Source organism: Geotrypetes seraphini, chromosome 3, assembly GCF_902459505.1.
Source record: "Geotrypetes seraphini chromosome 3, aGeoSer1.1, whole genome shotgun sequence".
Taxonomy (NCBI): Eukaryota; Metazoa; Chordata; class Amphibia; order Gymnophiona; family Dermophiidae; genus Geotrypetes; species Geotrypetes seraphini.
This window is the reverse complement of record NC_047086.1, coordinates 144359193-144375598: the sequence shown is the minus strand read 5'-3', so window position 1 is coordinate 144375598 and position 16406 is coordinate 144359193. Positions and strand designations below refer to the sequence as shown.

At 40.7% G+C, this 16406-nt stretch overlaps 1 protein-coding gene across 3 annotated transcripts in view; it reads right to left on the bottom strand.

Annotated features, from left to right (window-relative positions):
- Positions 1-11707: 11707 nt before the first annotated feature.
- Positions 11708-16406, bottom strand: part of GNPNAT1 (glucosamine-phosphate N-acetyltransferase 1) — a 52146-nt gene continuing 47447 nt past the window's right edge. For all 3 annotated transcript variants that reach the window (XM_033935601.1, XM_033935602.1, XM_033935600.1), the window contains 2 exons: positions 15396-15457; positions 11708-12281 (listed from right to left, as the gene is read on the bottom strand). In XM_033935601.1, the coding sequence (XP_033791492.1) occupies positions 12134-12281; positions 15396-15457 (210 nt within the window). In that variant the 3' untranslated portion in view covers positions 11708-12133. The remainder of the gene's footprint in view (positions 12282-15395; positions 15458-16406) is intronic.

Below are 16406 nucleotides of genomic sequence, written 5' to 3'. Positions count from 1 at the left end.
TTCCTGCAATCATCCAATGCTTCCAGATGACCTTAAACTCGCCAATTTGAATCTTGGAGTTCAGCCATATAGTTTGATTTGTTGATTTGTGAATTGGAATAAGTGACAAATTACTCACATATCTTATTGTTTTCCATGTGTCTACAAATAATCTATTTTCTTTATACAATCTAGGCATTTTGGTACTAAGTACATGGCATAATCTCAGAGGAAACATGAGGCGCCATTCCAACCATACCCAATCCGAGATATTATCAACAGGCTCTGGGAGGATCCAATACATACCCTGGCACATAATATAGGATTGATGATACCTATATAAGTTTGGAAAATTTACCCCTCCCTCTGTAATCAGTTTTTGTAGATACTAAAGCAATTCTAGCCGTTTTGCCCAGCCAAATAAATTTTGTAAGACTATAATTTAACTTTTTATAAAAGGACCCCTGAAAAAAAAACTGGCATCATACCCATTTGATAACAAGCCACAGGCAAAATCATCATTTTAATAGTTTGAACTCTCCCCCACCAAGAAAGATGTAAAGGATTCCATTGCTCACACATTTCTGTTACCTTCTGTAATAAAAATTTTTCATTCATTTTCATTGTTTCTTCCACCGTGTTTTTTTTATCCAAATGCCTAAATATTTTATTCCATCCTCTTTCCATAGAAAGAGGAATGTTTCAAATGAACCTTTTGTGCAATGGACATTAAGTGGAAGAACTTTTGATTTACTCCAATTTATCTTGTATCCTGAAAATTTTCCAAATTTTTCTATCAATTCTAGTAAGCTTGGAATGGTTGTTTCTAGAATTCTCAAATGAAGCAATATATCATCTGCATAAGCAGAAACTTTATATTCCCGATCTGAATAAGGAATGCCCTGTATCTCCTTTGCTTGCTGAATAGCTAATAACAAGGGTTCTAATACAATATCAAAAAGTAAAGGAGACAAAGGACAGCCTTGTCTAACCACCCCCTCTGCAGACTAAAACGCTCTGAGAAATTATTATTAATATATAATCTAGCAGCAAGGGAGCTATACAATGTTTGGATCATTTGTATAAATCCTGAACCTATACCAAACCATTGCTTGATACATGAAGGCCCAGTCTACCCGATCAAAAGCCTTCTCTGCATCTAAGGATACAGAAAAGGCTGGATCATTCATGGCTTTTGTTAAATTTAACATATGAAAAGCCAGTCTAGTGTTAGTAGAGGAATGTCTCTGAGCAACAAATCCTGTTTGGTGCATATCAATAATAAAAGGGAGAGCCTTGGCCAAGCGTAAAGCCAATACTTTAGCTAGAAGTTTACCATCTACATTAAGGAAATAGGCCTGTAATTTGAAACCAATGCGGGATCTTTATTTGGCTTCGGCAAAACTATAGTAACATTCTGCCATAGTACCTATAATGCAACCTTTAGTTAGTGGAACCTGATATAAATTTAGCAAATATGATAATAGGATAGTTTGAAATGATTTATAGAACTCTACCATGAAACCATCACCACCTGGAGCGGATCCAACTCTAAGGGATTTCAACGTTGTTTGCAATTCTTTTAATGATATTGGCTTTTCTAAACTTTCTTTTATATGCTCAGGAATTTTTGGTCCCTTGATTAAGTTTAAAAATTCTAAACCATCCTTTTCTTTATCTAAATAAGGCTCAGAAGAATATAGGTCTTTATAAAAATTTAAAAATTGTTTATTGGTCCTATTACTTTTCTCATCATTTATTGCTATTATTTTTGGTTTGGGGTTTTTTTTTTTTTGCTTTTAGATAATTTGCCAATAATCTTCCCGCTTTATTTTAATTTCCATAATACGAAGCTTGTTGAGAAAACAAGTCTTTCCTTATCAATTTAGAAGAAATCTCATTATATTTGTCTTTAGCTTTCAAGAGAGCCTGTAATGTAGAATATTCCCATTAACAACCAATTTTGATTCCAATACCTTAATGTCTTGTTCTAGACTGGGAAATTGTCTTTTAATTTGCTTCTTAATATATGCTGAAAATGAAATAATTTGATCTCTCATGGTTGCCTTAAAAGCATCCTACAAAGTTTCCATGGAGATATCTTCTGTATTATTAATTTGAAAATAATCATTTATTTTTAACTGAATTTCCTCAATGAAATTTGGTTCCGCAAGCAGTATATTATCAAATATCCATACAGATCTACTATTATCTTGATCATCTATTTTAATTTTAATCCACATCCCACCATGATCAGACAAAATAATTGGATCTATGGTGGGTTGTGCTACTTGTTGAACTAAAGTATTTGAAACAAATATATAATCTATTCTTGAAAAAGATTTATGAACATGGGAGTAAAAAGAAAATTCCCAATCATTAAAATGAAATATTCATCATATATCTTTCCAATCACAATTTTGTACCAAATTCTCTAATCCTAATGATTTCATAATTCTACTTGGTTTTTATCAATTAAAGGATCTATAACAGCATTAAAATCCCCCGCCACAACTAAATTAGAAGCAGCCAGTGGTAGTAACAATTGATGTAGAGATTTTAAAAATTCAAATTGGTTCGAATTAGGTGCAAATATATTGAAAAGCACCAGCGTAGTATTTCCCAGACTCATGTCAACATGTAACCCTAACCCTAACCCAGCAGCAATCAACTTAAACATAGCATTACATTTTTTATTCACCAATATTGCTACACCTGCCTTTTTTTTCACAGCTGGGGCAAAAAACAATGTTTTTACCCAGTCTCCTTCTAGTTTTTGGGACTCTAACGCCGATAGATGAGTCTCCTGGATATAACATATATCTACGTTCTGTTGTTTTAAAAACAATAGTGTTTTTTTTCCTTCTTATAGGATGGTTGAGGCCATTAACATTTAGCGAAAATAATTTAGACTTTACTAACAGGACACATAAATCTTATCAAATATTTCATATTATTATGATTTTTTAGTATATATCTCATTTCCCGTAATTTAATATGTGAAATATAATACCTATTTTTTCCAAACATCCCCTTCTCAAATCTCCCTCCCTTCCATGATCTCTTAAATACTCTAATTCTAAGATCCCAAAAACCCTTCCTTATTCCCCCTGTAAACCCCCCCCCCCCCTTCTTCTACTATGATAACTTGAAGACATAAAATCAGACTGGTAACCCCTCCCCTCCCCCAGGAATCTTACTTCAATATTTCCTTTAAACTATAAAAATTGGTCAATCAATATAATTAAAATATTTATTGCTAGATATATAATCTTACTTGAAAAATATAAACCATTTAATTTCTCCTTTAATATAACAGTTTATCAATTTTTTAATCTTACTAATTTGAATAATTCATAAGTCTAAGAAATATATCTTCCCTCTGTTCATGAAATATAATCAATCATCCCTTATATAATAATAGTTTATAAATATTTTAGTTTTATCTATTCATATAGGAAGGCTAAATGTTTACTAAAGTTTACTAAATTAATTAAATTTCCTGAGGAATTCATTCAATTCATAAAGTTTTTATCATATCAAATTGATTTAATAATTAATGATTTAATATGAATATTAAGAATCCCCCTTTTATTTATATGACAACTGTATTAAATTATATTTCATATCTTTATCCAGGAATAATAAAAATATAATATTTGTATATTAACTCTAAGAGAAATCTTATTTCAATGAAATAATAAGTTAAACATATATTAATAGTTAAGTGGAGATGAAAACTCAATATCAGAATCCGTATTATATTCATAAACATCAATTTCCTTTCTCAAATAACAGGACCCAAGACCCCCATCAAAAAGAGACCAACAATCACATACATAGTTCGGAACAGTTCATATTTCCATATTTTATGCATGGAGTTACAGACTAGAATGCCCCATAAGGCATTGAAGTAATAGTTGACAACGAGTCTCCAAATGATTGGATCTAAATCAGTCTATATTTTCCTTACTGCCCATCCAGAACTAGGGACATAAAGGGGGCTTATGAAATATAATCTTAGTTCCACTTTGCCTCAATTCATACCCTCTGTACTTTCAATTAGAATCGCACGGAAATACCATCCCCATGAAGGATCTAACAAGACAGAGGAATGCAGCATGAGACATTGTTCTGAAACTCTTAGAAATCAGCCGACGAAATCCTTGATGATCACCCCCAATCACAGTGCTCCTTTCTTCAGGTCGGCAATCACCCAGGCGAGGGAATGATCACCAGAATCTGCAACCTTCTACTCAGTAAAACTCTCTACCTCCAATCCTACGATATATCTATTACCTGGGAAGCACCCATCAGCAGCCCTACCCGACCAGGAAGTAGATGCGAGAGGCCTCATTTACTTTTCATGTCAGAGTCCGTAAAAAGCATTTCAATCTGCCCAATTGGGCAGAGACTAGTGCAGACGCATCACAATGTCCAGGGCTTCCTGTTTTGGCTGAGTTTATGGCACACGTTTGTTGGAAGTTGGAGGTGGGGCAATTCGCTGAAACATTTACCAATGAGAATGGATGCCTATATCGGATCCCTACGAAGGTTGAGTTAAGGAATTAGGTTATTAGGGCATAGACTAAGGGGGTGGGTCAGTAGGGTGGGCAGACTTGATGGGCTATAGCCCTTTTCTGCCGTCATCTTTCTATGTTTCTATCTTCACAGTTCCGCCTCTGATCCATGAATTCCTACCACACTCTCCGAGTTCTGTGCATACCATCTTTTCTTCGGGATCCCATCCTGCCATCCAAGATCCGCAGGCCCAAGAGTTCAATCCAACTGGAACAACAGACTTCCTGGCTCCATACCAGAACGAAGAATCTTCAAGGCCCTCTCATCATCCATTTCTTCTGACGTAAGCTGACTATATGAATATATTACTGTATTAGATGTTTTCTCCACTCAAGTGTAGAATCCTCTTTTGTTTTAATTTAAAACTATTCCAATCGTTCCATTACAGTTAAAAAAATTCAGTTGTAGTTGCCATTTTAATATCAAATAAGTCAATAGCAAAATATTAAATCTCTCTGTGTATCTCCAAACTTCTCTCAATCACAGTAAAAAAATAAAAAACCAAGGCGCGCTACGGGGGTTAGCGCGCCAGACATTTCATCACGCGCTAACCCCCGCAACAGCCTAAAATCCTAACGCCTCGTCAATGGAAGCGTTAGGTACTAGCATGGCAGTTGGTTTAACGCGCAGTATTCCGTGCGTTAAACCGCTACCGCGCCTTTGTAAAAGGATCCCCAAGTCACAGTTTCCATTAAATTAGAGTCATATTTCCTATTAATATAATAATCTTTAATCCATAGGTGTTTCTTGAGATGATAGAAACTCTTTATGTTTTTCTGGATCTTCAAATTGATGAAATTTTTCTTTGTATGTGATTCTCATTTGTGCTGGATAATATAACCCATATCTAGCTCCAATGTCCTTCAATGGTTGCCTTAATTGTAAAAATTGCTTTCTCAATTGATCAGTTTCCTTGGCAAAACCTGGGACAAACAGCAGTTTGGAGTCTTTGTATGCCAGATTTTTTGTTTCCCTTGCAGCTTTTAATATGTCAAGTACATGCTGAAATCTCAATAATTTTAATATTACTGGTCTTGGTTGTCCTTGATTATTAGATTTTTTCATTCCAATCCTGTGTGCGCTCTCAATTTCCAATGGCAATTTTAATTTAAGAGGAAGAATTTTTGGTATTGCTTCTTCCAAAAAGGATAACATGTTTTTTCCCTCAGCTCCTTCCTTTAATCCTAATATTCTTAAATTCTGTCTTCTAGATCTATTTTCAAGATCTGTCATTTTTTTTCCCATTTCTTTTAATATGTTATGATCTTCTTTGTTATCCTTATGTACCTGTTCTATCTTCTCTATTCTGTTTTCCATCTTGTCCATTCTGTTAGTTACTATATCCAGCTTGCTGTTCTTGAGGTTCATTTCCTTCCTCATCTCTATTAGCGATAAATTGATTTTCCTCAATTCCTCCATTACCTCTAACATATCTAATGCATCCAAAGGCAGAGGACTCCCACTAGGATTCTGTGCATCTTCCTTTAATCTTTTAGACTTTCCTGTAGATTTTGCTGGAGTCTCTTGCATCTTCTGCTTATTTGATGTCATTTTAGAGGATTTTATTTTCAAATAGAGGAAAATTTGTTACTCTAAAGCCTGATAAATGATGCTCAGAGGAGGGAGCTCAACTGTTAGCCAGCCATCCACCAAGCCTCCAAGTTCCAGAATCCCAGTGGTCCATCTTGCCCAGAAGTCCGCTCCTGCGGCAGCCCCCGGGTCAAAGACCAGTGCCCTGAAACCAACCCTACCTGCATATGTTCCGGTTCAGCAGAAAGTGGTCTAACTTTGTCTTGAATCTCCAGAGGGTGTTTTCCCCTATAACAGCCTCCGGAAGAGCATTCCAGTGTTCTACCACTCTCTGGGTGAAGAACTTCCTTACGTTTGTCCGGAATCTATCCCCTTTTAGCTTTAGAGTGCCCTCTCGTTCTCCCTACCTTGGAGAGGGTGAACAACCTGCCTTTATCTACAAAGTTTATTCCCTTCAGTATCTTGAATGTTTTTATCATGTCCCTTCTCAGTCTCCTCTTTTCAAAGGAGAAGAGACCCAGTTTCTCCAATCTCTCACTGTACGGCAACTCCTTCCAGCCCCTTAACCATTTTAGATGCTCTTCTCTGGACCCTTTCAAGTAGTACCGTATCCTTCTTCATGTATGGCGACCAGTGGTAGATGCAGTACTCCAGGTGAGAGCGTACCATGGCCCGGTACAGCGGCATGATAACACTCTCTGAGCTGTTCATGATCCCCTTCTTAATCATTCCTAGCATTCTGTTTGTCTTTTTTGCTGCTGCCACACATTGCGCGGACGGCTTCATCGACTTGTTGACCAGTACTCCCAAGTCTCTTTCCTGGGGGGGGTCTCTCCAAGTACCGCCCCGGACATCATATATTCATGTATAAGATTTTTGTTACCGACATGCATCACCTTACACTTATCCACGTTGAACCTCATTTGCCATGTCGCAGCCCATTTCTCGAGCGTGTTTATGTCACATTGCAGATCTTCGCAATCCTCCTGCATCTTCACTACTCTGAATAACTTCATATTGTCTGCAAATTTAATCACCTCACTAGTCGTACCAATTTCCAGATCGTTTATAAATATGTTGAAGAGCATGGGTCCAAGCACTCCACTCGTGACACTTTTCCAGTCCGAGTATTGTCCATTTACCCCCACTCTCTGTTTCCTATCTGCAAGCCAGATCTTAATCCACGTATTTCACCCTCGATTCCATGGCTCACAATTTTTCAAAGTTGTCGATCGCCTTCTGAAAATCCAGATTAACATTAACTATTTTTTCTGAGGCCCTCCAAGTACCTACAAATCGAAAATGTGGCCCTGCAAAGGGTTTGAGTTTGATACCAATGTGCCACAGGGATCAGCACCAAAACCTGGGAATTGTCATTTTGTTGCCCCTCTTTCTGTTGGGGGCAATTTTTCCAAATTTTCTCTCAAATTTATTGCTAATGCTCACCCTAAAATCTGCATTGTGTGTGTGGTGTTGGTTGGTTTCAATTAATTTATTTTTATACCATACCCACATGATGTAACAGGCTTTAGGCACCTGAACCAATCAGGACGTTAGGTGCATCCCAGTAAGCACTAGGCACAGGTCTAAAGCCCTGCTTACCCCTGCTACCAGCGATGTTCCACACACATAGCATGCATATAATTTGCATGCTATTAAGCTAAGCATCACCAGTAAAAAAAAGAATTGCTCCCACCACAGTATTTTTTACAGTGGTATCAGAGCTTTATGTTAGAGAATGACACGGTGACGGTTTACCCGCGGCTACCACGTTTAGCCGCGGGTAACCCGCCAAAATGGGGAAAGAAAAATAGCAGTCGCTGCGGGGACGGGGACAAGGCCATTCACCGCCCTGTGGAGCGGTGAATGGTCTTGTCTCCGCAGTGAGGCATCAAGGATCGTGCGGTCCCCGCAACTCCTGCCCGCCTGATGGATCTTAGCCGGCTCCCTCCCTTCACCTCACCTTAGTTTGCAGGTTTTTCTTTTCGGCGACCTGCATGCTTTCAAAGAGCCGCGCTCACAGGGCTGCTCAGTGTTCAATCTTCTGCTCTGACGCAACCGGAAACAGGAAGTTGCAGCAGAGCAGAAGATTGAACAGTGAACAGCCAGCGACGGGCAGGTTCCGGCCCGGGAGGCCGACGGGATCAGGTCAAGCGCCCAGAGGAAAATGGCCTCATTGGTGTGAGAGTGACGGGCACCCCTCCCCCATGGATCTACCCCCCCCTCCCCATAAGAATGCCTACGCCCGGCTCGTGCAGCAGCACCACAGCCCCCGCTTCAGGTTCTTCCTGAACCACATCGCCGACATAATGCACTTGCGCCCCAAAGGAGGAGCCGGACGCGGCCCCCAGCAAAGGCCCTGCGCCGGCCAAAAGGAGAGGAGAGGACGAGTCGAGGAAAGCCGGGCTGCTCATCGTCGTCGATGTTTTCAGGCAGCAGAGTCGTGTTCAGTTGCGCAGACGAAGAGGAGAGTGGCAAAGTGCAACCGAGAAGAAAGAGCGCCGAGAAAGAGGGCAGATTGGCCAAGGAGCAGCCTCGCCCCACTTCCTTGCTCTCCAGTCCGATTCAAGGTGAGGCCTTTGGCCCCTGCGCTGGCAAGACTAAGCATGAGAAATCAGTGCTAGGAAGTAGAGAGTGGGGGAAATGATGGGGTTTCAATGGGTGAAAACTCCTTTGAGCTTGGGCTGGTGAAGGAAATGCTGGCACAGGAAGTAGAGGGTTCCTTTGCAAGTAAACTTCCTTAGACAATGGCATCCTAAGCCTTCGTTCACAACCACCCCGGGTGCTTTCTCCCTATCTGCTCCTCATCAACTAGCCCTGGTCTTAGCTGTGGATGATATCTCCTTCAATTTATTTATCCCACTAATACCAAAGAAGGTTCAAGGTGAGGAAGGTAGATAGGCCACGCGAAAGGAGCTGAAGGGTGGTAGAAAGGAACAGATGGTAAAGGAGGGAGGGAAGGGTGGTGGTGGAAATGAATAGAACAGACATTGAAGGAGGGTGAAGGGAAATGTGGAAGACAGAGTGAGGAGAAGATGCTGGAAGGGAAGAAGACAGATGCCAGACTATGAGGGAGCGGAGGGAAGAAGATGGGTGCTAGACCAATTGGGGGGGGGGGGGGTGAAGGGAGAGGCACAGTAATAGCAAATGGAAGACGCAGAGAGAAGACACACAGTGGATGGAAAGAATTGAATGAGAAGATGTGGAAAGCAGAAACCAGACAACAAAAGTAGAAAAAAAAAATTCTATTTATTTATTTTTTGCTTTACGATAAAATAGTATATTAGTTGTGTTGATAAAAATTTATAAACAAAGCCCTTCCAGCTGAACAACTCTTTCTCTAGTTCAGCAGCCAGAACTTTGATTTATAAGAAAGGAATAAGCTAATTACAGTACTAAGGCTTATATGGATGCTGTGGGGACGGTGACGGGGCGGTGAATGGGATGGCAGTGGCGGTGACGGGGCGGTGAAAGAGATGGCAGTGACGGTGACGGGGCGGTGCAGAGGATGGTGGGCCAGAGACGGGGACAGATTTTTTCCCCGTGTCATTCTCTACTTTATGTATCCTGCCCTGAGAGTTTAAAGGTTAGAGAGACTATGGACTAAGGGTTTGAGTATCTGAAAAGCAGACTAAGTTTAACTGCATATGGTCGGTTTAACTCCTTATGGTCAGTTGTGGAAATATTGAAGTTGCTGAAACCATTAGAGGAAATTTATTTTATTAGCAGACTTTGTTCACAGAAGCTTTTTTGGATTTTTCTTGAAGGGGAGAAGAGGGTGAATCCACCCACTAACAATTCTTTTTCTTAGATGGAGGCACCGAGTGCTGAGTGAGGGACCGACAGACTGCCTGTGGGGAACTCCAGCCAGGTCAGGCTCTGGCCCTAGAGCCGCCTTGAAGGGGGGTGTTACACATATAAAACTTACATCAATAACGTTTTCTGATTCAGCACTCTACAGATTTACCAGCCTCTACACATCTAAAGGATTATAAAGGAACAAATCACCTAAATTGGCTGTCTACTGCAAGGCATCATCTGTGTCACATGATCTGTTAATCCTTTTATTAGAGTTACTATAATATATAATAGGACTCTGACCCTTCCTATGATGAAATGCCAAAAATACAAAGACCATGCTGTAACTTTTTTTTCCCCATTGCTTTCCAGTACCTTGTATAACAGGGACATAGATGCAGGCACAAAAACCTGCAAGCTGAGCAGAAGGTTGCCAGCCCATTTCTCAGATTCCTGATTGTCTCTTGCCCGTCAGCTGAGCCCAAGTCCTCCAATCCTGCACTCTGAGAAAGGGAAAGTAGAAGATGTGTTTAAATGAAAAGTTGCCTACGGCTTTGGTTTCCTGCCTCCTGTTTGCAGCCAAAGCCGGAAGTAGCTGTGTAGACTTTCTCTGTAGTTGGAAATCAAAGAAGTCTCCTGTCTGTGGGAAAGCTCTAAGTGTCTTCACCAAAGGTATGCAACAGAGAGAACAAATGTATCCCAGTCCTGCCTGGGGGTAAGCAAAGCAAGAAAAACTATTTGAATTTCCTTTCGATTTAATGGATGGGAAGTGCTGATAATTGTTTAAATGTAAACTCTGTGCCTATCATAGTTTCTGAGGAAGGAGATGCTTGGTAGTACGAATGCTAATATTTGTGATATGATTAGAGCTCAGGAATCTGACCTTAATTTATTTGTGCTTCAGTTCACACTGTTTTTATGCTCCACCCAGGATATCAGATGTCCCAATGGGGCCATATCATACTTTTGTTTGAAAGATTTGACTCTTACATTCTTTCTGGCTTTCTCAAAACTTTGGTATTATAGCAAACAGCACTGGGGTGGTACATTAAGAAGGTCAGGGGGAGTAGGGATAGTGTTAGAAGTTTCACAGCTACACCAATTTCTTTCATGTACTCAATATTGTTAGAATGAGGAAGCTATGCTAAACTCAGAGTTGGTACTTTTTCTGTTACAAAAACAGACACCATTCTCAAGATCCAAGGAGCCAGAGCTTCATTACTTTCATTTCACAAAAAATTTTAAAACCATCAAACTGATCTGGCATAGCAAGGAAGCTAGTCCACTGTTCTCAGGTAATAGGCCTTCCTACATGATGGAAAACACACAGATATTTTACAATAAGCTTTTATATATTGATAAATGTACAGTATCCCTTTACAAAAAAAAAAGGGGGTACTGTATACTTGTATTAAATCTTAGTAAGAGGCCAGGTAGAACAAACTAGAGCAGTGTATCGCAAACTGTGTGCCTCCTGCCATTTCAGATGTACTGCGATTCCTAGAGGAGAGTCATCTGCGCCTGCGCAGATGACTCTCCTTCTCTCTCCATACCTCCCCTCTTCCTGGATCCCTCCACCGAAGTGGCTAGATGGGCCTCTACGCATGCGCAGACGTCAACACAATGACATTACGCATGTGCATGACGTCAGTGCGCCAGAAAGTTTGCGACACACTGAATTAGAGAATGCGAATTCTCTTCAGCTATGATGTCAGTGAAATATGACTTGCTCTGTTAAATGTGTCTCCCTATCTACATCTGCTTTTCTTGGGTAAATTACATTGTTTACTGCAAAGAACAGTAGATCTTTCAAGGCAAGTAGTGTACACATCTTGCTTTAATGGGATATTGGGGGGGGAGGCAGAAGCACTTCTCTGTTACCTGTCCTTTCATACCACCAAGGAATGAAGCAAAAAGTGTATAAAAATACAATGCAAGAGAAACTTTGATAAAAAATATATTTGGTTAAAGACCAAGAGCTTTTCTTCTTATAATCTGATTAATGTAAAATTCTTAAATTTAAAAGTCAATCTAGCTTTTTTTCTCCTTTCCATGTTCATGTCGTAAAGCTGTATTTGAAAAGTTGCTTTTTATGAATTTTTTATTAAATATTCTTGTTGATCTGAAGTCTAGTATTTACAGGTATATTAGGTCTGCAGAAAAATAAACTGAAGAAAGTTGCAAGAAGTTTGCAGTAAACATTTCTTCACCAATTGTCATATAAAAAAGTGTTCTCTGCAAGTTTTCAATCCCAGAACCTCTTCTGCATGTAAGTTTCTTCTGAAGAAGAGTAACCAAACTTTTCATAGAAAGCCACGTTTTGGGGCTTGCATTCCAGTGTAATTTTATAGCAGTCCAGTTTCTTACTGAGCAGTGTAAGAGCTGAAACTAATCTAGAAGAAAGAAGATAAATAATATACATCAGTGCATTACCTAAGTATGTTTCAGTGTTTAAAATCATTGCTTAAATTTAAATATTCAGCTACAAATTAGAGGTGTGCTGACCATAGCTTTCTGCAATAATTGCACTTTTATTTTACAATAGATAAAAATGTATTTGGATGTTAGCTTTTATAGCTATGCCGATGTTATACTGATTCCAATTCCATTACACCAGTCAGATATTATTAAATTAGTGCAAAATACATGTGTCTCTACTTCCTCATTGTGCCACTGCCACAGTGTCCTCAGAAGTGTCTACTCAGGTCTTAACTATGTCAATATGTACATTCAAAGTCATGCTTAAGATCTTGAATTGCTTCTCTCATGTGTGGCCACCACGGAGATTTCTGTTTTTACCTCCGTTAGCTATTCACACATCTCTCAATGAAGAGAGCGATAAAGGGTCCCCAAGTAAATATAGAAGAGAATACAAAAAGTGGAAGAAAACAAGATGCTTCCAAATGGGATCTTTATTGGCAAATAAAAAGACTCAACACTGTCGGCATTTCGGTACTTAAAAGTACCTTCATTAGGAGTCTACAAACAAAACAAAACAAAACATGCATACTCAAAAATCATTCATAGAAATATATATAGGAAACCAATAAAAGCAAGATACCAAATTACTATAAAAATACATATCAATATATAAAAATGCAAATGTAGTAAATGCATATAAAAGAGCATACAAAAACTTAAAAAAAAGAAAAATTTCAATTTGGAAGCATCTTGTTTTCCCCCACTGTCAGGACCTCAAGTTGCTCTCCTTCTAATAGATCTGCTACCCTCCGCTCCATTTCAGACCCTGCTTGGGACGAATTGTGTGCAGGCTCCTCAGGTGTTCCCGCACCATGTGGTCTCTCAACCACCTGACCCACTGTCTTCTCCACATCGGATTTTTTTGGGATGTTATCAGTTTCATACCGCTATGCTGTTCCCCGATGCAAACGAGAGCTTCTCAAATTAGTCCGAGTACATAACGAAGGGAAAAATCACAGCTAGAGCCCTCAGTTTAGGCCGCCATCTACCCTAGTGATGTTTTTAATTTTAATATGTGAATTATTAGTTGTTTTGTTTCTGGTTCCTTTTGTGATTCACACCACTGTTCCCTCTAAGCTGAGTGGGAGTCCTCCAACTGCATTGCTGCCAGTGGGGGATGGAGTTTCAATATTTTGTTTTCAATAGCTTGGGACAGGCAGGTTCCCTGGAGTCCTGTAGAGATTGCTAGCCTCTCATTATTGAATATGGGATAGTGAAATAGCACCTTCCACTGGCAGGACTGTAGGTGGATGACTCTTCCTCAGCTTAGAGCAGTGGTCATAAACTCGCGGCCCCCCAGGTACTATTTTGAGGCCCTCGGTATGTTTATCGTAATCACAAAAGTAAAATAAAAAAGTTTCTTGCTCATATGTCTCTTTAGCTATAAATGACAATATTATTATTAATACTTAGTCAAAAGGAAAGATTTATCTAATATAATAAAACGGTAAGCCGCGCATGCGCACTTCCTATGCGTGCGTCCATTTTCCGTGAGCTGTAGCGACCCATAGGAAGTTCGCATGTGCGGCTTACCGTCTGGACTCACGCGAGGCAAGATAAGTGCACATGCACGCCCTTCCCTGCTCTCCACCTGCGGAGCGGCGGCTGCTGGCCGCTAGCACCCCCTGCCCTCTCCGTCGCCTCCCGGCTCCAGCAGCGTAGGCAGCACTATAAACACGCTGCTTCGCGCCCTTCTCTGCAGATTTCCTCTGCCGCGTCTCTGATGACATCATCGGAGACAGACGCGGCAGAGGAAATCGCCAGTAGAAGGCCGCGAAGCAGCATGTTTAAAGTGCTGCCTACGTGGCTGGAGCCCCGAGGTTTGTCGGCGGAGGGAGGGTCAGGAGCAGGCCGGATCGACAACGACAGTAAAAGAAGGGGGAGGGGCCGAAGGAGCAGGGAAGAGAAGGTAAGAGAAGGGAAAGGGGGAGTGGGGGAAAATGCTGCTACTGCTTCTACACAGGAAGGGGGGGATAGGAGGGAAATGCTGTTGCTTCTGCATAGGGAAGTGGGATGGAAATGCTGCTGCACAGGGAAATGGGGAAAAATGACAGACAGACAGCGGGAGGGAGGGAGACAGAAAGAAAGAAAGACACAGGGGCAGGGAGAGGGACAGAAACACAGACAGAGAAAGGGGGCCAGAGAGAGAGTCAGCGGGAGAAGGAAAGGGGGCTGCTTTGGGGGGAGGGGTGTGCTTGGGGCAAACAGCTTTGCTCTGGGGGGGAAGACAGAAGGGGCCATGGAGAGACAGGGAGAGGGATAGGGGGCTGCTTTGGGGGGAGGGGTGTGCTGGGGGGAGACAGAAGGGACCATGGAGAGATAGGGAAAGGGGGCTGCTTTGGGGGGAGGTGTGCTGGGGACAGACCGCTTTGCTCTGGGGGGGAAGACAGAAGAGGGCCATGGAGAGACATTTGGGGGGGAGGTGGGTGCTGGGGGCAGACAGCTTTGCTCGGGGGGGGGGGGGGGGAGGGGGAGACAGAAGGATACAGACAGCGGCCAAGGAGAGAGAGATAAAGAAACACAGACAGACAGACATCTATTCTAGCACCCGTTAATGTAACGGGCTTAAAGACTAGTAAACTATAAAGAGTGTTACCTCATGCAAAATTGTTAATTCTTTAATTAACTATTTTTTTTGCGGCCCTCCATGTACCTACAAATTCAAAATGGGGCCCTGCAAAGGGTTTGAGTTTGAGACCACTGGCTTAGAGGGAACAGTGACCCACATTGAATTTATGAGGAAACGGTGGAATACAAATGCCAAGATTAAATTAGCTTAGCTGCAAATAGCTAATATCTCTACACTTTATTCCAGGGATTTTCACATGGCGCATGGTATCCATTTGTTAACAGTCAGAACAGTTAAAACAAAAATAAGATCTTCTATCAAAGAGAGTAAACTCCGACACAATGAATATTCATGAGATTGATTTTGCAAGCTTTTTGCCACCTAGTGACAGAACAATGAGCACAAACTTCTAACTCGCAGAGCCTTCAAAACAGAGTTTTACCAAAAAGATACTTACAATTTTCCAAGTTGCTTTCCTCTACATTCATCACTAACCACCACTTCTTCTATTCTTCCTCTCTGTTGGAAGAATACAAATGTATAATCTAAATTTAACTATATTAAACAAAGAAGATATACAATAAAACTGTCACCAAAATTCAGAACACACACCACAAATGTTGATTTTAAGTTCATAGAGCTTTCCTTTGTACTAAGAACTTACTCTGATTTTTCTATGGCTATTTAACCCTCTACCAATCTGTCCCCCAACCATGATGCCTGTTCATTGGCCTGCTCCTAGATTCAGCCCAGCCAGTAATAGAGGTAAGCAATATTGCATTTCTTTAACTGGTTCTTCATAGACAGCAGGATAAAATCAGATACAAAGAAATAGGTGAGGTCAGACAAATAGCTCCAACTCAGAAAAAGGTTTTCTAGGACTTCCTATTCTACTTCAACAGTCCCCTCAGTCTACTGCAGAGATTAAGCATCAGTTTCCTAGGAAGGCAGGTAGATGGTTCTTCATAGATGACAGGATAAATCAGACACACATCATAACAGATGAGCAACTCTTTCTCCATTAAAACACATATCACAAACAATCACGGCTGCCCTACTCTAACTTGCTCTGGTTTCTGAGAGTAAGCTATACAAATAAGGAGGCATTATTTTTCCTCCCTGGAAGAATTGGGCTCCTAATGCAAATGTTCACAGGTAGATATTTAAGGGGGCCAGTGCATACATAAATTACCAACCACTACCCTTACCAGACTATCCTTAATGTCTAATGGGACAAGGAATGGGAACAATTCTTAGCCACTCCTGCACCTTAAGCTGCTGATATGAAACTGGTACCAAGTGACCCTAGTGGCAGTCTCACAATCTACCATTAGGGGTCAAGCTGCTGAACAAGAACACATGTTCCTTATCTGGCAGCTTGAGCTCTAGCAGTAATACCTTGACACTACCTCTAGGTGTCACCTGGTGCTATATTGAAGCCAGTACCTTAGAGAGCAGAAGTGACTGG